A 17,941-nucleotide genomic window follows, 5' to 3' on the forward strand; every position below is an offset into this window, starting at 1 on the left:
TGGGTGGCATCTTGGATGGGACACTAGGCAGGAAATGTCCTGGCAGGGATGCCAAACAGTGGGTACTTAATTGTACAGTAATCTTCTTGGGAAGCATCTTCCATGAATTAATGTCTGGAGAGTGGGATACATGGAATCAATGTGGCAGATTCCCGTGCCAACAGACCGCAGCAGCTAGTAATGGTGGGCTGCCTAATCCCTTAAGGATAAATGGACTGATTAAATTGGCAGTGAGCTCTGGGACCACCAGGGGGAGCTCTGGGAAGGTAACCACATGGGTGTTAAAGGGTAAGATCTGGCCTGAGGTGACCCCATAACACCACTGAGCTGACTGGGAGAGGAGTATTGGTAAAGGTGTACTTGGCCAGTGGTTACAGAAGAAGGAATGGAACATACAAGAACTTACAGGACGGAAAGTGGGCCAGTCACCCCCATGGGGCTTTAACGGGACACTCTTGTATGTGGGTACGTCCAGAGAGGCTCTAATTTTTGTTATTAATTACACCTCCTTTTGTTTGACTCTCCTTTGGATGTTCATATTCTTGTTCAAATAAACCCCCTTCTTTACTTACCTTCTTGGTTATCGTCAAGTTCAGGGACCAATCTGCAGAATCTCTGACAGACCATTAATAAAAGCAGAGCACCAAACCACTCAACATCTCTGAACCCGCTGGTAAAGACGTTTGAAGCCTGGCGCTCTCCGTCTCCCCTCAAGTGTGTCTCGTCCAACTTGACACCACCTACGCCTGGATGGCGGGCCAAATGGTTCTCTGGTTTTAGACCCTCTGAAAAGTTGCATCACATAAAATACTCCCAGAAAATGTCCATTCTTCCCATGGTAGATGGACTGGACTGCCAGTAGAGGGACTTACCTGTTTCTCAGCTTGCTCTGCCCGCTGGTCTGCCTCCATCACTCGTTGCTCCAGCTCCTGCATCTGTGGAGAAGGTAAGAACAAGTGCATCAATTAAGAGGAAAACCCCGACTGAGTACAAACAAGTGGACGCCCTAGCCTTGGTGTCCTTGCCCTCACGTCCGTCGATGTCACCTGAATCTGTTCTCCCATAATTCAATGGCACCTGAACCTGCTTAACCATCTGCTTGTTTCATTTCCTTTGCCTACTCAGAGTCTCAAGAAGCTGGAGCTTGTCCTGGCAGCAACAGACACAGAAATAATCTCCAAAGCGAATGGCAGTAAACTCACCCGCTTGGTTAACGCCATTTATTGTTGGCCAATTTAGAGTCACCCGTCAACCTAACTACATACAGTGCCCTCCATAGGGCTTGGAACAAGGGCGCCATTTCTCCTTGATTTAGCCCCCCCACACTCCACAGTTTATAATTTCAAATCAGATAAATCAGAATGATTAAAGTGAACATTGCAAACTTTCCTTTAAGGGGATTTGCTTCATGTAGAAATGACAGCACTTTTTCTACACGGACCCCTCATTTCAGGCCACCATAATGTTTGGCACACAGCAATGGCATTTTTCCTATATTTAGGACTTTGTCGCATATCCCTTGCATGCAATGACTGCTTGAAGTCTGCAATTCATGGACATCAGTAGATGTGGAGGATCTTCTCTGGTGCTGCTAGACCAAGCCTCTAATGCAGCCATCTTCAGCTCCAGCTTTTTTGGGGGGGCTTGTCCCCATTAGGTTTACTCTTCAGCATATGGACGGCATGCTCAATTGGATTTAAATCAGGTGACTGGCTTGGCCATTCAGGAATTTCCCATTTTTTTCATCTTTGACAAACTCCTGTATTGCCTTTGGGATTATGTTGAAGGATGAAGCGCCGAACATTGAGTTTGGAGATATTTACTGGAACTTGAGTAGATCAGATGTTTCCGCACACCTCAGAATTCATTGTGCCATCAGCAGTTCCATCATCAATGAAGAGAAGTGTGCCAGGACCTGTGGCAGCCATACATGCCCAAGTCCTAACACCCCCAGCACCACCATGTTTAACAGATGAGGTGGTCTGCTTTGGATCTTTGGGTAGGTCCTTTCCATCTCGACACTTTCCTCTTGCCATCACTCTGATGAGGTTCATCTTTTCCTCGTCTGTCCACAAGACCTTTTCCCAGAATTCTGCAGGCTCTTTGTAGTTCTTTCTCACAAACTGTCATCTGGTCCTCCTGTTTTAGTGGTTTACACCTTGTAATGTGGTCTCTGTATTTCTGTTCATGATGTCTTCTGCCGACAATGGTCTCTGACATGTCCACATCAGCCCCCTGAAGACAGTGTATGATTTGGGTCTTTTTTCTTTGCCATTGTGAGGATTTCTTGCGTCATCAGCAGTGGAGGTCTTCCTTGGCCTGCCAGCCACTTTACTGCGCTCACCAGTGCGTTCTTTACTTCTTAATGATATTCCAGTGGGGTGTGGGCTGCTCTCCCAGCAGACAGTTTAGCCAGTGCCCACTATAAAAAGGGGCTTTGAATGATTGTCAATGACCCTCTATCAAACCTTCATTGGAAACTAACAAATGTACACCTGAGGCATGATGCATGCTTATGTAGTCAATGGTGAAGATTAAAAATTGAATTCAACCTGCCCATATTTTCTTTGTATTTAATAAGCTTTGCACTTACCCTGTATATGAATAGCCTGCAGATTAAATATTATTCAAAAGAAGATTTTTTGTTTTCCAGAATATTCTAGAAATGGTATTTGAGTGCAAAGCAGCACTGAACTAAAAACCAGGTACCTGTGCCCACTCTTCTCTCCCCTTCCAATCAACAGGACAAGGATTATGAATGTAAGCAAAGCCTATCCAGTGGTCTCTCTAAATACACACGCAGCCCCCCTTCTGCCTCACATGCAACTTTGCTTCACTTTTCTAAATCCCCTTATTCTTAAACAGCATAACGAGGGGGACACCGTCCAATCAGGAACAAGGTAAGAACCAACCCAAGGCAGAATGGCAGCCTATCAAAGGGCACACAAATTTATAAATTCACACTCCTTATACCATGCAAGACTAATAATAAGAATATCCATCCATCCATCCATCTTCCAACCCGCTGAATCCAAACACAGGGTCACGGGGGTCTGCTGGAGCCAATCCCAGCCAACACAGGGCACACGGCAGGAAACAATCCCGGGCAGGGTGCCAACCCACCGCAGGACACATACAAACACACCCACACACCAAGCACACACTAGGGCCAATTTAGAATCGCCAATCCACCGAACCTGCATGTCTTTGGACTGTGGGAGGAAACCCACGCAGACACGGGGAGAACATGCAAACTCCACGCAGGGAGGACCCGGGAAGCGAAACCGGGTCTCCTAACTGCGAGGCAGCAGCACTACCACTGCGCCACCGTGCCGCCCAATAATAAGAATATTTCACCGCTATTTACCACTTTATATAGTGCCTTTCAGATTATTATATGGCTCAAGAGTGCTTAACAGACCACCAAACAATGAGCTGTCAATCAAGTGTGCAAAGACTGACACTGTTCTGCAGCTTCAATTATGAAGGGGATTCCCTGGCCACCCTCCAGCATTTACTAGGGTCTCGTGCTGTAGAGACCCACCCCAGCAAAAAAAAAAAAAAAAAAAATGACGGCATGAGTTATTTTCAGCTTTCTCTACTAACTTAGTAAGATGGAGGGCCTTCTGTTCAACCAGTTGTGTGATAGAGCCTCTGCATTCCTGCATAACCTCGCTCAGGTCATCTGTGAAAGCGAGCTAAGCCAGCAGAGAAGGGGGGAGGTGGGGGGGCACAGCAGTCCGGGATATGCAAAGAGACGTGCCAGGAGAAGGCAGTCAGCAGGAGGGCCAACCTGATAGCGCTGTCTGGGTAATGGCCTTCAAAGGTGCACTGTGAGGTGGAGCGGGGAAAGGGCCAGGAGTCTGCTGCCTTGGGGGTGGGCTAGTGACAAGTGCAGGGTGTACCCCCTCATATACTGTATGAAATGAACAGATAGACAAACATATAACAAGTCTACCATATAAATACAAACAAATATATATAACTACAAAAAAACAAAACACATTATTTTATTATATAAAGGGATATACATAAGCAAGCACATTATTTAACTATCAAACTAACTGAATAATTAATTCAAAAATAAATTACAAAATATAAATATAACTAATTAATCACTCACTGAACCAAAAAATACACTAATGAATAAAACTAGATAGATAGATAGATAGATAGATAGATAGATAGATAGATAGATAGATAGATAGATAGATAGATAGATAGATAGATAGATAGATAGATAGATAGATAGATAGATAGATAGATATTCAACAATCTATCTATCTATCTATCTGATACCAATGTAGTCATACGGAGAAACAGCAAATGTTAAACAAAGTTGCCAGGCCAGGTCATCTGAGCTTAACTTCTCTCTATAGTCCATATGTTGTCACACATGCACATAATGGGAGTGTGTGGGGGGCACTGGACAGGAGGTAAAAGAGAGGAGATGTTTGGCTGAGATGCAGCCACTAACTTCTTTTCCATTACTCATTCCAGAGCAGAGGATGAGCCAACAGAAGACCAGCGACTTCACTTCTTTATTGTCTTGGAAGTCAGGACTCTTCCAGTCCCGAATATATAAAAGAATAGAGCTTCCTTGAAGTCATTTATTATTGGACCCAAATCTGTCAAAGCAAAGAACAGATAACCCATCCAAGAAGTCCCGATTGTGATGAAGTGATAAGAAAGTGCTGGTTCTCTTGAAGCCCTGATTGCACTGAAGGAATGGGGAGGACCCCTCATTACATCCAAATCACACCAAAATAACAAGAAGGGGGAGTTAGTTCACCTTTGAATTTCTGATTGCATCGAAGCATAGTTTTGTTTCATGAAGTCTACACAACAGATGTTCTTCTTCAACTGCAATTCCAGGTGTGGTGTTACGTTGGATTGAGAGGAAAGCTGACATTTACTTCCAGTACCGAAAATCTCGAAATGCGGGTTAATCGTACCATTTTAAAATGTGGGTTTTTGGTACACTGCACAACCCTACTGGTAACTATAAACTGGTCTGCCATTGACTGACACCCAGGGATGATACCATAGGAAAATGAATGGACCTACAGGTTTATTATACCAAGCCTTTAGCTCATTTAGCTGATTTCAGTCCATCTGTCCATTTCCAGGACCCGCAATCTCCACTACAGGGCCACAAGTGACGTATTGCTGCAGCATCCGGAACATGGCGATAATATCACCATAGGGCAGAGAAGTGGGAGAGAAATCTAAGAAAGTACAGGAAAGTATGCTGAAGTGGTATGGACACAAGTTGAGAAGAGACAATGAATATGTGGGCAGAAGAGTGATGGAGATGGAAGTGCAGGCAAAGAGAAAGTGATGGAGGCCAAAGCTGAGGTGGACGGAAAAAGTAAATGAAGATATGAAGGAAAGGGTTTGACTGCATGGAGACAGTTGAACCTACACACATTGAACCTACATAGAAGAAGAAGAAGAAGAAGAAGAAGAAGAAGAAGAAGAAGAAGAAGAAGAAGAAGAAGAAGAAGAAGAAGAAGAAGAAGAAGAAGAAGAAGAAGAAGAAGAAGAAGAAGAAGAAGAAGAAGAAGAAGAAGAAGAATGACTAACATTAAGTAAATATTAAACTATAGGCACAAGTTGCCCAGGTAAACATTTACTCATATGCAAACCATACATAAACCAATAATTGCGAAGACCAGCCAGAGTTCCCCACCAATGGTCAATGTCACAAGGGAAAAGACATTGGCAGCTTGTAGTCAGGTTAGCTGTAAATGGCTCTCAGCATGTAATTTGTGGTTTGCATGACAGAAAATTGAACTTGTTGTGGAAAAAACTGGATGGCAGGGGCTGACTGATCTGCGATGCCCACCACAGATAACACAGGTAAAGAGATAAGCCACAACTCACAGAAAAGAGTCTATGACTGCCTGGATAGAAATGAACATCAGCCATCCAATAAATAAGGCACTCAGTCTACTAAGGGAGCAAAAGTAGCGAATCTCAGGGCAGGAGATCCTGCAGTGCCAGTCAAGGGGGTCCCAATGTCCCTTCATCTGGCCAGCACCGCTCAGAGCTCTTAGTCAGCATGGTGTAGTCAAGACGGCACTCTGAAATGAAACACACAACAGTGTCCTATGTGAAAGACACCACAGGACTTAGCAAAAGTCTATGGTTTGCTCCAGTCCAGAATACAAAGTTCAAAAGGGGTAAAAGTTCATTTATTTCAATAAAAGAAGGGATGAGCCAAGGGTGACTGCAAGGTATTGAAGGAAGAGAATGTTCTAGAGCCCCATAGGGTCTTCCTCTGTAAAGGTTTAGTGGTTGGTGGGTGGACTTCTCCTTCTTGCCATCCATTAAACTCTCCTGCTCAGCTCCTAGTCTCTCTCATCCTTTTTGCCAGTAACTTCTAACCCCAATTTCAGACTTGGTTAGTCACTGGAAGGGAATGGCTTTTAAAGCCCCCCACCTGGGTTTGATCCCCTTTCAGTGAGGAAGATGCTCCTAAAAATCCCATGGAAGCTCTGTGAAACACTGAACCTTTAAACCCAATTGATCCTTCTTGACAACTGCCCTTTATAACCGGCAGCTGCCATCAGCCAATCCCTTTGGTGCCATCTGCCAGCCTGTTAAAATCAGCTGCAATTCCCCAACCCACAGCTTCTCTCTTAGTGAGGTGCTTTACACGGCTTGCCAGTCTATTCTCATACTGGATGTGTTCAATGGCTCTCCACTTGCCATGGTGGGGTCTTCCTACACCAGATGGTTCCTGCCCATCCCCATGCCACCATAATGTCCCTTTGATGTTTTTTTGTTTGTTTTTATTTTGGGACAAATTCCATCTATAGACTGACACAGTGACATATCAAATGGCAACCTCCCACTTCTGTGGATCCACGAGAGGAAGCCTGCTGTACTGAAATGTAGTTTTCCATTTGGCAAGAGTGGCCCAGCATCATAAATTCAGCTAAAACTGTACTCGTAATGAAGGCCACCAAACTGTTTTATTTATTTCATGTACAGCTGGATACATTTGGCCCTGGCCGAAGCCAACATGGGGTGTATTCCTGTGGTAATGAAAAGACATAAAAGCTCTGACTAGCTGGCACTCTGCACACACCCTGTCAAAACGCAGCCCTGCCTAGACAGCAACATCTTCAAGTATCTTGTCCTGATTTTTATTTATGTATCTATCTATTGTGGCGGGTGGCTGGGTCCCATGCCCGGCCGGGACACCCCTTCTACATATATTCTGGGGGAGCAATAATGGGCTCCTCAGTATCTCCCCTGGGACACTCAGCCAATGATAAACAAAATCCAAAGCATTAAGAGGGGTTCCCAAACTTTTTCTTCTGACTGTATAAGAACAACGCAACTGCGCCAGGCGTAAAGGTGAAAGATGGCACCGTTTGGATGCAGGGCGAGATATTTTCAAGCCTTTTTGCAGCCAGGGAAATTCTACAGGTGGCTGCCCTAAACCTTTTTTAAGTGTGTCGAGTCTGTTAATTTCACAATATACAGTATATATATAAACAATGCAAAAAATGAATTTACAGGATATGGTTTTAGCACAAGAAAATGTGTAAAGTGTGGAGGAGTCTGAGTTCTTCCTGAAGGCGCTGTGTGTGCTGGTCTGGCACAAGCAGACCTTTCAAATGACCTTCAACGTTTGTAGCTCTCTAGCAGTAATGGTGCACTATTGTTTCTCGGTGGTGAAAGGGGGCATCTTTATAGCCAGCCACTGATCACCTCTACTTCATAACCTAGTGCATAGACGTAGTGCCCTAAGAAGACTGGCATCAGTTGCAATGTGTCCTTGAATGGCATTCAGTTTAAGAAGATCTTAAAATGTGCAAACACTTTGCAATGCGGATGCACCCTCCCCCCTTCCCTACCACCACGTCTTCCACCCCCAGTGTTGCAAGATGGCAGGAAGGCTACGAGACAGAAGCCTGTCGGCCTGGCATTTGTGAAGCCACACTCCTTCTTGGCCAGGGGAGAGCTCGTGCAGCTAGCGTGTAAATGACTAACCCTGATTAATGCTCAGCACATGTGCTTAATGATTAACTGGAAGCAGAGGGTCCTAATGTGCAGAGGGCAGTGCCAGCTGCCCGACGACCTACCGGAGAGGAGCATCTTAGAGCCAGCTGGCATGAGATACCTAAATTGTTTAAGTATGTGTGTTTGTGTGTCTGTGTGCTTGCGTGGGCACAAATTACTCTCCATGAGGAGGCACATTCTTGCAAAACATCCTCGGTGAAATCAGGAAAAACGTGTATAAAGCTACAGTATATCCTTAAGTACGTAAGGCTGCCAGAAATTTGTTTGGTGTCATCTCACAGCAGTGGGGCTTTATTTATGAGTCACAAGTTTGAAGTGAATGTACAAACTGAATATGTGTATAATGAGTAAGTTAATCTTTCATATATATGGCACTGATCACCATCTGCACAATCGCACGGCCCATCACAAAGGGCAGCAGAGTACAATTCAAACTGGGTGACAGATTATTTCATTGTGTGTTCCAGTGTCCTGGTTCAAATCTTGGCCTGCACTGTTTGAGATTTGTGTGTTCTTCTTGTGTCTCTGTGGGCTCTCCTGTGGGTATTTCATCTCAAACATGTGCTTGGTACTTTAATGGGTGACAAGTAAATTGGTAAGTGAGTGCAGATCTGTGAGTAAGTGGGCCATAACACTGCTGGCATCAATTCTAGCCACCAAATGAGGATGAATGGCTTGTGACAGATCATGTCACAGTGATGCCGATTGATGCCATATTGGCAAGGAATTTATGCACTTGTCTAGCCTGGGGTTGGGTGTTGTACTGTGAGTGGCATGGGGGCACATGCATTGGGAAATTGTCAGCAACTTGTTAAGTGTTCTGTGATCCACAGAATTGTGTGTGTGTGTGCATAATAGAGCGATTGTGGTACTGTTTGACAGTGCCAATGAGGGAACTGGTGCAGAGCATGTGGTATAGCTAGCATCAGGCTTGGACTTGGAAGCACTATTGGTTTATTGGAGTCAGAGTCGTGGAGTCGGAATTGGAATCAGAAATGATTACTAGGTTACTGGAGTTAGAGTTATGGAGTCAGAAATGGAGCTGGAAGCAGTTATTGGGTTACTGGAGTTGGAGTTGGAGCCATGAAGTTGGAGTTGGAAGCAGTTATTGGGGTTGTTGTAGTTGGAGTCATGGGGTCAGAGTTGGACTTCGAAGCCATTATTGGGTTACTGGAGTCAGAGTCGTGGAATCAGAATTGGAGTTGGAAGCAGCTACTGGGTTATCAGAGGTGGAGTTGAGGAGTCAGAAACAATTATTGGGTTACTGGAGTCAGAGTCAGAAGCAGTTATTGAGTTATTGGAGTCGGAGTTGGAGTCTGAAGCAATTATTGGGTTATTGGAGTCAGACTCAGAAGCAGTTATTGAGTTACTGGAGAAGAAGTTGGAGTCTGAAGCAATTATTGAGTTATTGGAGTCGAAGTCGTGGGGTCAGAGTTGGAGTCAGAAGCAATAATTGTGTTATTGAAGTTGGAGTCATGGGGTCAGAAGCATTTATTGGGTTATTGGAGTCAGAGTTGGAGTCGTGGAGTTGGAGTTGGAGTCAGAAGCAGTTATTGGGGTTGTTGTAGTTGGAGTCATGGGGTCGGAGTTGGACTCCGAAGCAATTATTGGGTTACTGGAGTCAGAGTCGTGGAATTAGAATTGGAGTTGGAAGCAGTTACTGGGTTATCGGAGGTAGAGTTGAGGAGTCAGAAACAATTATTGGGTTACTGGAGTCAGAGTCGTGGAATCAGAATTGGAGTTGGAAGCAGTTACTGGGTTACTGGAGGTAGAGTTGAGGAGTCAGAAACAATTATTGGGTTACTTGAGTCAGAGTCGTGGAATCAGAATTGGAGTTGGAAGCAGTTACTGGGTTACTGGAGGTAGAGTTGAGGAGTCAGAAACAATTATTGGGTTACTTGAGTCAGAGTCAGAAGCAGCTATTGAGTTATTGGAGTCGGAGTTGGAGTCTGAAGCAATTACTGGGTCATTGAAGTCGAAGTCATGGGGTCAGATTTCGAGTCAGAAGCAATAATTGTGTTATTGAAGTTGGAGTCATGGGGTCAGAAGCATTTATTGGGTTATTGGAGTCGGAGTTGGAGTCATGGAGTTGGAGTTGTAGTCAGAAGCAATTATTGGGTTACTGGAGTTGGAGTCATGGGGTCGGAGATGTAGTTCCAAGCAATTATTGGATTACCGGAGTCAGAGTCAGAGTTGGAAGCAGTTATTGGGTTATTGGAGTTGGCGTTATGGGGTCAGAGTTGGAGGTGGAAGCTATTATTTGGTTAATGAAGACAGAGTCGTGGAGTTGGAGTCGGAAGTAATAATTGGGTTATTGGAGTTGGAGTCTTGGGGTCAGAGATGGAGTCGGAAGCAGTTATTGGTTTACTGGAGTCAGAGTTGGTAAAAATGCATAGACTCTGGCTCGGACTACATTTTTGTTTTGTTTTTTTTTCTAGACTTTTTATAAAGTGGCCATAAGTATGTTTAGTCTTATGTTTAATATTACTCAGTCTTTGCAAGCCACAACAGCATCGCTACAGCCATTACACCAAAACTTGAACAGGTTAGAGTGCTAAAAAAGTAGCCTAATGATTCATGCTGGCAACAACGACAATTTATTTCTTATACAGCCCAAAACATCACAATGAATGCCTCAGTGAGCTTTAACAGGCTCTGATTTTTGACAAAGCCTTGACACTCTAAGGAGACAAAAAAAAAAACTCCCAAAAAAACCTTGTAGGGGAAAAAAATGAGACTTGGCCTCCAGGAAAGCAGAGGGAGTGAACCAGTCTTGGGCAAAACACTTCTACAGAGGAAAGTTTTGCAAAGTAAAGATAACGAACAGCACTTAGCGATTGGGCCGCTGTGTGTCCCTAAAAAATGGGACATGGAACAAATCATTGGATTTGGGATGAAATGCTGGGTTATGAAGACTTCCAATTCAGTAGCTTAACTGGAGAGGGTGTGAGAAGATTGGTTTAATGAACTTGACTGAACAAACAAAGGGCTATCTGCATGGACTTTTAACAGTTCTTTGGATTATTTTTTTCTTCTCCTCTTCATTTTTGTATCAACTGACCCTGTTGTGGACAGGACCTGGGCACCTATTGTAATAAAGATCCATTTTCTTTTTGCACTATAAAGAGAATGTTTGTTGGAGTGTCTGTGTCTCTCTGTCTCTTAGTGACTCCCTTGGTCATGAACTTGAAGATGCCCACAGTGAATCGGGCTGGGCCGAGGGCTCGGGACTGATATATTTCAGGCAGGGTTCCTGCCCTGTGGGTAGGGTTCAAATTCTTGTTTAATATCTGTTTTGTTCAATTTTGATTCCATTGTTTTATGTTACTGCGGTGGGTTGGCACCCTGCCCGGGATTGCTTCCTGCCTTGTGCCCTGTGTTGGCTGGGATTGGCTCCAGCAGACCCCCGTGACCCTGTGTTCGGATTCAGCGGGTTGGAAAATGGATGGATGGATGGATGTTTTATGTTAATATTGTTATTTACTAAGTTTCTGTGTATCCGTGTATGTTTCATATGTTTTGTGGGTTGGTTCCCCAAGGGGCAGGCCCACCTGCCCATCACCACGAGGGGCTGCCTTCAGCCCTATAAAGGCGAGGGTTTTTAGAACAGTAGAACAATTTAGACAAGAACAGGCCATTCAGCCTAACAAAGCTCACCAGTCCTATCCATTTATTTCTTCCAAAAAAATGAGTTTTGAAAGTCCCTAAAGTCCTCCTGTCAACCACACAAACTTATTCCAAGTGTTTATCGTTCTTTGTGTAAAGAAGAACTTCCTAATATTTATGTGAAATATACCCATCAGAAGTTTCCGTGTCCCCGTGTTCTTGATGAACTCATTTTAAAGTCACCGTCTCGATCCACTGTGCTAATTTCCTTCATAATTTTAAACCCTTCAGTCAGGTCTCCTCTTAATCTTCTTTTCCTTAAACTTTAAAGGCCCAGCTCTTTTAATCTTTCCTCATAACTCATCCCCTGTAGCTCTGGAATCAGCCTAGTTGCTCTGTTTCCCCTCTAGTGGGCATTTTTGGAACTGTTTGGGGCTCCAAAGCGGCATACAAGGCACATCACACGTCTTAGAATCCCCCTCTTAGAATCGGGCTAAAGAAAACTGGCCTAGCTAAGAATCTGCAAAACACATTAAGATATGCAAACACTTGCCAAGGGTAGACTTGCACCCTTGGCCTCATTAGCTCATGAAGAGATCGAGCAGACAGAACAAAGAAATACATTGAGGTTAGACACTCTCCCCTTCATTTTAGTCACAAGTCCTGCCCACCACGCCACACATCAATTAATTTAAACAAACATGCCATCGACACGCTCCAGTGGCGTGTTAAACATTACAGGCAATGACATGTTCCAAGACACCGTATATGAAACACACAGCCCTGAAACTCACATGCAACACCTGCTGTACAGAAAAACCAAATGCATGAAATGACTAATGACACCTCACTGAATCTGTAGGCTAATGATTCTAAATCCCTGGAAAATGGCTGAGAAGCAAGAACACCACACAAACCTCAAAATGTTCCTCTGCCCCTCTGCCCCCAGGTCGGTTCTTACCTTCTCTGCCAGCAATTCCCGTATTTTACTCGCTTGCAGTCGAAACTTGAGCAACTGAGATTCGAGAGCTACGCAGCGCTTCTGCCAGTCCACCACCCCACCATTCTCCACCAGCTCGGCCATTTTCTCCTTTCCCGTTCTGTTCCTTCCAATGTGTCGTCCTGCAGCACAGACCTAAGGAGGAAAATACAATTTGCAGGTAAGGGTACATGGAATACAAAAAGCTGTGGGCTTCACTTGTTAGCATACTGGAGAAATAAAATTGGTGTCAGAAGTGGGATGCAATTTTATTGAGAGTGGCATTCGGATGCAAAAAAGGCAGTTTTTACATGTTTCCATGTAAAACTAAAGCTTTATTTTTATCTTTCTCTGGGCACACAGGTGTAAGATCCCAACTTAGAAAAGTCCTTCCATATTTAAGTAGTGTTGCTAACTGATTGCACCTGCTAAGCCAATCATTCTTTAAAGCAGCCACTAAAAATGCCGCGCCATGTCTGTGAAGTGACCATCTACACAATGTGCGCGATTACCGTATATACTCACGGATAAGTTCTCCCGCAAATAAGTCAAGACTTGATTTTACCGTATCATTTCTGGTATTTTATAATGTCGGTCGTATAGGTCGAATGTGGAAAATTCACGCTATTGGTACAAGAGATTATGATATGCTAAGAGAGTAACCATGGAGGACACGGCCATTTTCTGTATGTGGGTACGGCAATGCGCTGTATCAGCGTGTGCTCCTCACCTCTCTCTCTCTCTCTGTGCTACGTGACCACACTATTCCAAAGCGATGCTTGCACTGTTTTGTGTTTTTGGTATGTCACACCCTCATACACCTTTATCGTAAGAGCATCCTTTATCTAAAATGGAAAATATGAAGCTGGTTATAAATTAAACGTCATTGAAGTAGCGAAAGAAATTGGTAACTGCGCTGCTGCGACAAAATTCGATACGTCTGAGAAACTGATGCGAGATTGGAGGAGGCAAGAAGATGTAAAAAAAAAAAATGTAAGTGTCGCATTTTTGAATGGGTGTACAAGTCGGGGTCTGAATTTATGATTGATTTTTCGGGTTTCAAGACCCGACTTATACATGATGTGGAGTTCGACCCGGACACAGACAGGCAGACATCGTTAGTACATCCAACACATGTTTATTTACAATATTCTTATGTACAAAAGTGACACACAACCCCAGTACTTCCCCAAAGTCCAGGCCTTTCTCTAATGCCTTCCTCTCAGGTCGGCCTCCACTCCTCTCCTCTAAGACTTTGTCTGTCTCCGCTCCCGACTCCAGTCACTGAACGGAGCATATACAGTAAATAGGATGAAATCTAACACATTTAAGCCCATGTCACATTACACAACATCTAGTCAAAGGGGACTGCAGTTGTTGATCTTGTCAATGGGCACATCAAATTGCATGACTGCATGGCGACTTTCCAGAATATTTTCATGTTTCCAAAGCATTGCAAGCTAACGACATGCTACTTAATGAAGCCAGTTCCCATGTGACAAGTTTTCAGGTACATCATGTTCAACAATAATCTCAGGTCTTTTTTTTTTTTGGACTCTTTCGTGATACGTAAAGCACAGGACATCAGATGGACAAATTGCTATTCTGTTTGTAAAGTCCAAAACAGCTGCGTTTTGTATTCCTCGTAACTACTGTGATAAAAGGCGCTATATAGCGCCCGACCCGGCACAGACTCACACAGAGGCACGTGTAAAATCCAACAAAGACTTTATTTTTCGTCAGCTGGAGGGCACGTCTTCCCCGTGAACCCTCCAGCCACAACATAGTCCCAAAGCACTTTAAACAAATCACCAAATCACCGTTTGGCACCACCACTCCTCCTTGGCAACCTCGTCTTCTTCCTCCCGATTCTGGCTCCTGAGTGGTGGTTGCTGGCCCTTTTTATAGTCCACCTGGAAATGTTTATCAGGTGCTTGATCATCCATCCATTATAAAACCCGCTATATCCTAACTACAGGGTCACGGGGGTCTGCTGGAGCCAATCCCAGCCAACACAGGGTGCAAGACAGGAACAAATCCCCGGGCAGGGCGCCAGCCCACCACAGGGTGCTTGATCACCTGTTTCTAATTGCACTTCTGAGCGGGGCTGTATAGTTGTCCAGGCCGGCTCAGGGACCCATGCAGCACCACATGGCGGCCCTGCGGGAAACTGAGGCAACTTCGTCAGCCAGGCAGGCTGCCACCAAGTGTCCCAGGTGAGGTACTGAGGAGCCCATGGTTGCTCCCCCGGAACATATGTAGAAGGGGCTGCCCGCCACACTACATTATATGCATTGTACTTCCAGGTGGGCACTCATTGGTTTTCAACTGCTGCCCACCCCAACTACCTAAGACAAAATCAAACTTGTGGCTCACAGACTCTTTGGATTGAGTCAATGGGTATGACACACCACAAGACCAACATACACAGTGACGGCCATAACTCTCTAAGATTATGGAAATGAACTCCATGACAGAAAATTGCTGGGAAAGTTGTGTAATTACCTTTTAGATTAAATAGGCTGAAATGTAAGAAAAAAACATAAGCAGAAAATAATTTAGCCTCAAGTGCTCTCATATATAAACCCTATTTGTTGAAAATCTATATACACTGAGGAAATTCCTAAAGACCAGAACCTACAAATATCACCCTGTTGTATAAAAATGTGGGATTAGGCTGATGCTGATCTGAGTAACTATAGGCCAGTAAGCTTAACGTGCATCACGGGTTAATTAATAGAAGGCTGAGCAGCACGTGTCTAGAACAGGAGTTTTAATGAGAAGTCAGCATGGGTTCATATGCAGTAAGTCGTGTTTCACAAATATGCTGGAATATTAAGAGGAGAAAAACAAAGGCACGCGATCAGAGAGGCGCTTGTGATATTTTTTCATCTGGATTTCTCAGAAGACATTTGATAAGGTGCTATGAGGAGAATTAGTGATCAGACTACAGGGAAAGAAGTGGGAATTCAAGTCACGGTGTGTAGGTGGGTGCAAAATTGGCTAAAACACAGGAAGCATAGGGATATGGTGAGGGGAACTTCTTCAGAATTAGATGATGTTAAGTGTGGTGTCTTCTCAGGGATCAGTCTGCTGCTCTTTTAATACACATAAAGAATAATGTGGCTGGTGCACCCACCACACATAGGCCAATTTAGTAATAATAATAATAATAATAATAAATTTTATTTATATTGCACTTTATATTTTAGCAATCCCAAAGTATCGCCAATCCACCTAACCTGCATGTATTAGGACTCTGGGAGGGAACTGGAGGATTTGGAGGAATTGCAGACATGCAATTTCAAGCAGGGCGATCCCAGGATGTGAACCCTGCACTCCTTACTGCTAGGCAGTAGCGCTACGACTGCACCACCCTTGAATAAAAGTGTCAGTCAGATATACAATGATAACTGCGAGTCTCTCTGTGTAACACTCAGCACTCCCCAGCAATTCCTGAGCGCCAACAAGAGTCATTTGTCTGGCGGATGGCATCACCACATCACAGATCACGCAGACTTCAAACACTCAGACACATACCCACTGACTTTTATCTGTGATATACAACCACACTTAGTGCCAAGTCAGTTCAGAAATAATCACAAAGGCCTGCCACTCTTACTTTCTTTAAAAAAATGGCAATTTTTAAGATAGGGATGTACTCATGAATTTTCTGGAGCTGCTGTCCTTACTAGGACAATACCACATAAATTTGACCAGCAGCTGTACCACCAGAACTTCAGAATAGGTCACCCACCTGAAGCTCAGCATGTTCAGGCCCAGCCAGGACTTGGATAGGAGACCAACCAGGAAAAGCTTGGGTTGCTGCTGGAAGAGGTGTTGGCAAGGTTAGCAGAGGGCCTGAATGTGGATTCCAATGCCCTGGTGCAGTGATGGGGACACTATGCTGCAAAAATGGCAGCGTCCTTCAGGTGAGATGTAAAACCAAGGTCATAACTCAATGTGGGCATTAAAGATCTCTGGGCATCCTTTGTAATGAGCAGTATGTATGCCGATGTCCAACCTAAATTGCCCTCCATGACCTGGTCATTCTGACCTCCTAATCATAACCATCTAACACCTGTGGTGAGCTTACTGGCTTAAAAATGGCTGCCATTGCATCATCCATGTGGATGCCACACATTAGTGATGGTTCAAGTGGCTCCCTATTCACTATGAAAAGCACTTTGAGTAGTGAGAAAAGCCCTATATAAATGTATGGAATTATTATTATGTTATTTTACATTTTGTGACCTGCAGAGGGCGTTACAATGCCCCAAACCCTAGACACAAACAAACATGACAGGAAGCCCCATGTTCAAATAAAAGATTGATTGCAGCCACAATTCCTTACAACTGACTTGCCAAACGTTTACATACACACAATTCTCTTCTTCTTCTTCTTCTCTCTTTTTCTTCCTCCACTCCTCCCAGGGAAGCTTTGTCCCTCTTCCACCCAACTCCGACTTGCCTGGCTGAGGCAGAGCAGCTCCTTTTACCTGAGACCCGGGAGAACTTCTGCTGCCAGGGCATAGCCTGCTGGAAGCAATTCCGGGTCAAATGGAAGTCCCTGCGGGTGTCCACGTGGGAATCTTAATGCAGGGATGCTGCTGCCATCTAGCACTTCGGGGGGTAAATCATCTGAGCAGGATAACTCTCCCAATTCTATCACTGTATTGTAAGGAACCTGAACCTGTCCCTGCAGGAAATCCAGCTTATGTGTGCTATCTATCATAATTTGTGCAGGCTAAATTGCCCATCACGACCTGATGATTCTGACCCCCTAATCATCCACTGTCTCTAACTGGTTATCTTCCTCAGTACTTCACCACCTAACAGCTAATGTGTGGTGAGCGTACTGGTGCAACAATGGCTGTCGTCACATCATCCAGGTGGATGCTGCACATTAGGGGCTCCCCACTCACTGAAGAGCTCTGGATAGTGAGAGAAGCACTATACATGTAAAGAATAATAATTATTACCATGATTATGATTATTATTATCATTATTATTATTATTGTGATTATTATTATTATTAATATCCAAGCTTATGTGTGCCCTTAACTGGAGTGCCTACGTATTTTGCACATTATTTTCCTCCAGTCTCAGTCAAGTTTGACTTTCTGCCAGGACACCATTGTGTTGACTTTAAATAGAAATGTATTAAGAGAATTAATTAAAGTTCTAGTCTTTTTAATACACACACCACGCTGAGTGAGGTATGTTAGCCTGTAGCCATTACCTGCTGCTTCAAAAACAAAAAGAAAATGTAAAGTCAGCAAAAACACACACACACACACACACACCCTGCCGGCTACC

At 44.2% G+C, this 17,941-nt stretch overlaps 1 protein-coding gene across 2 annotated transcripts in view; it reads right to left on the reverse strand.

Moving 5' to 3' along the window:
• Window positions 1-17,941, reverse strand: part of plekhh1 (pleckstrin homology domain containing, family H (with MyTH4 domain) member 1) — a 138,767-nt gene that overhangs the window by 81,556 nt on the left and 39,270 nt on the right. For both annotated transcript variants that reach the window (XM_051919759.1, XM_051919761.1), the window contains exons 2-3: window positions 12,605-12,778; window positions 873-935 (exon numbers count right to left, since the gene is read on the reverse strand). In XM_051919759.1, the coding sequence (XP_051775719.1) occupies window positions 873-935; window positions 12,605-12,727 (186 nt within the window). In that variant the 5' untranslated portion in view covers window positions 12,728-12,778. The remainder of the gene's footprint in view (window positions 1-872; window positions 936-12,604; window positions 12,779-17,941) is intronic.

Source organism: Erpetoichthys calabaricus, chromosome 16 (genome assembly GCF_900747795.2).
Source record: "Erpetoichthys calabaricus chromosome 16, fErpCal1.3, whole genome shotgun sequence".
Lineage (NCBI taxonomy): Eukaryota > Metazoa > Chordata > Cladistia > Polypteriformes > Polypteridae > Erpetoichthys > Erpetoichthys calabaricus.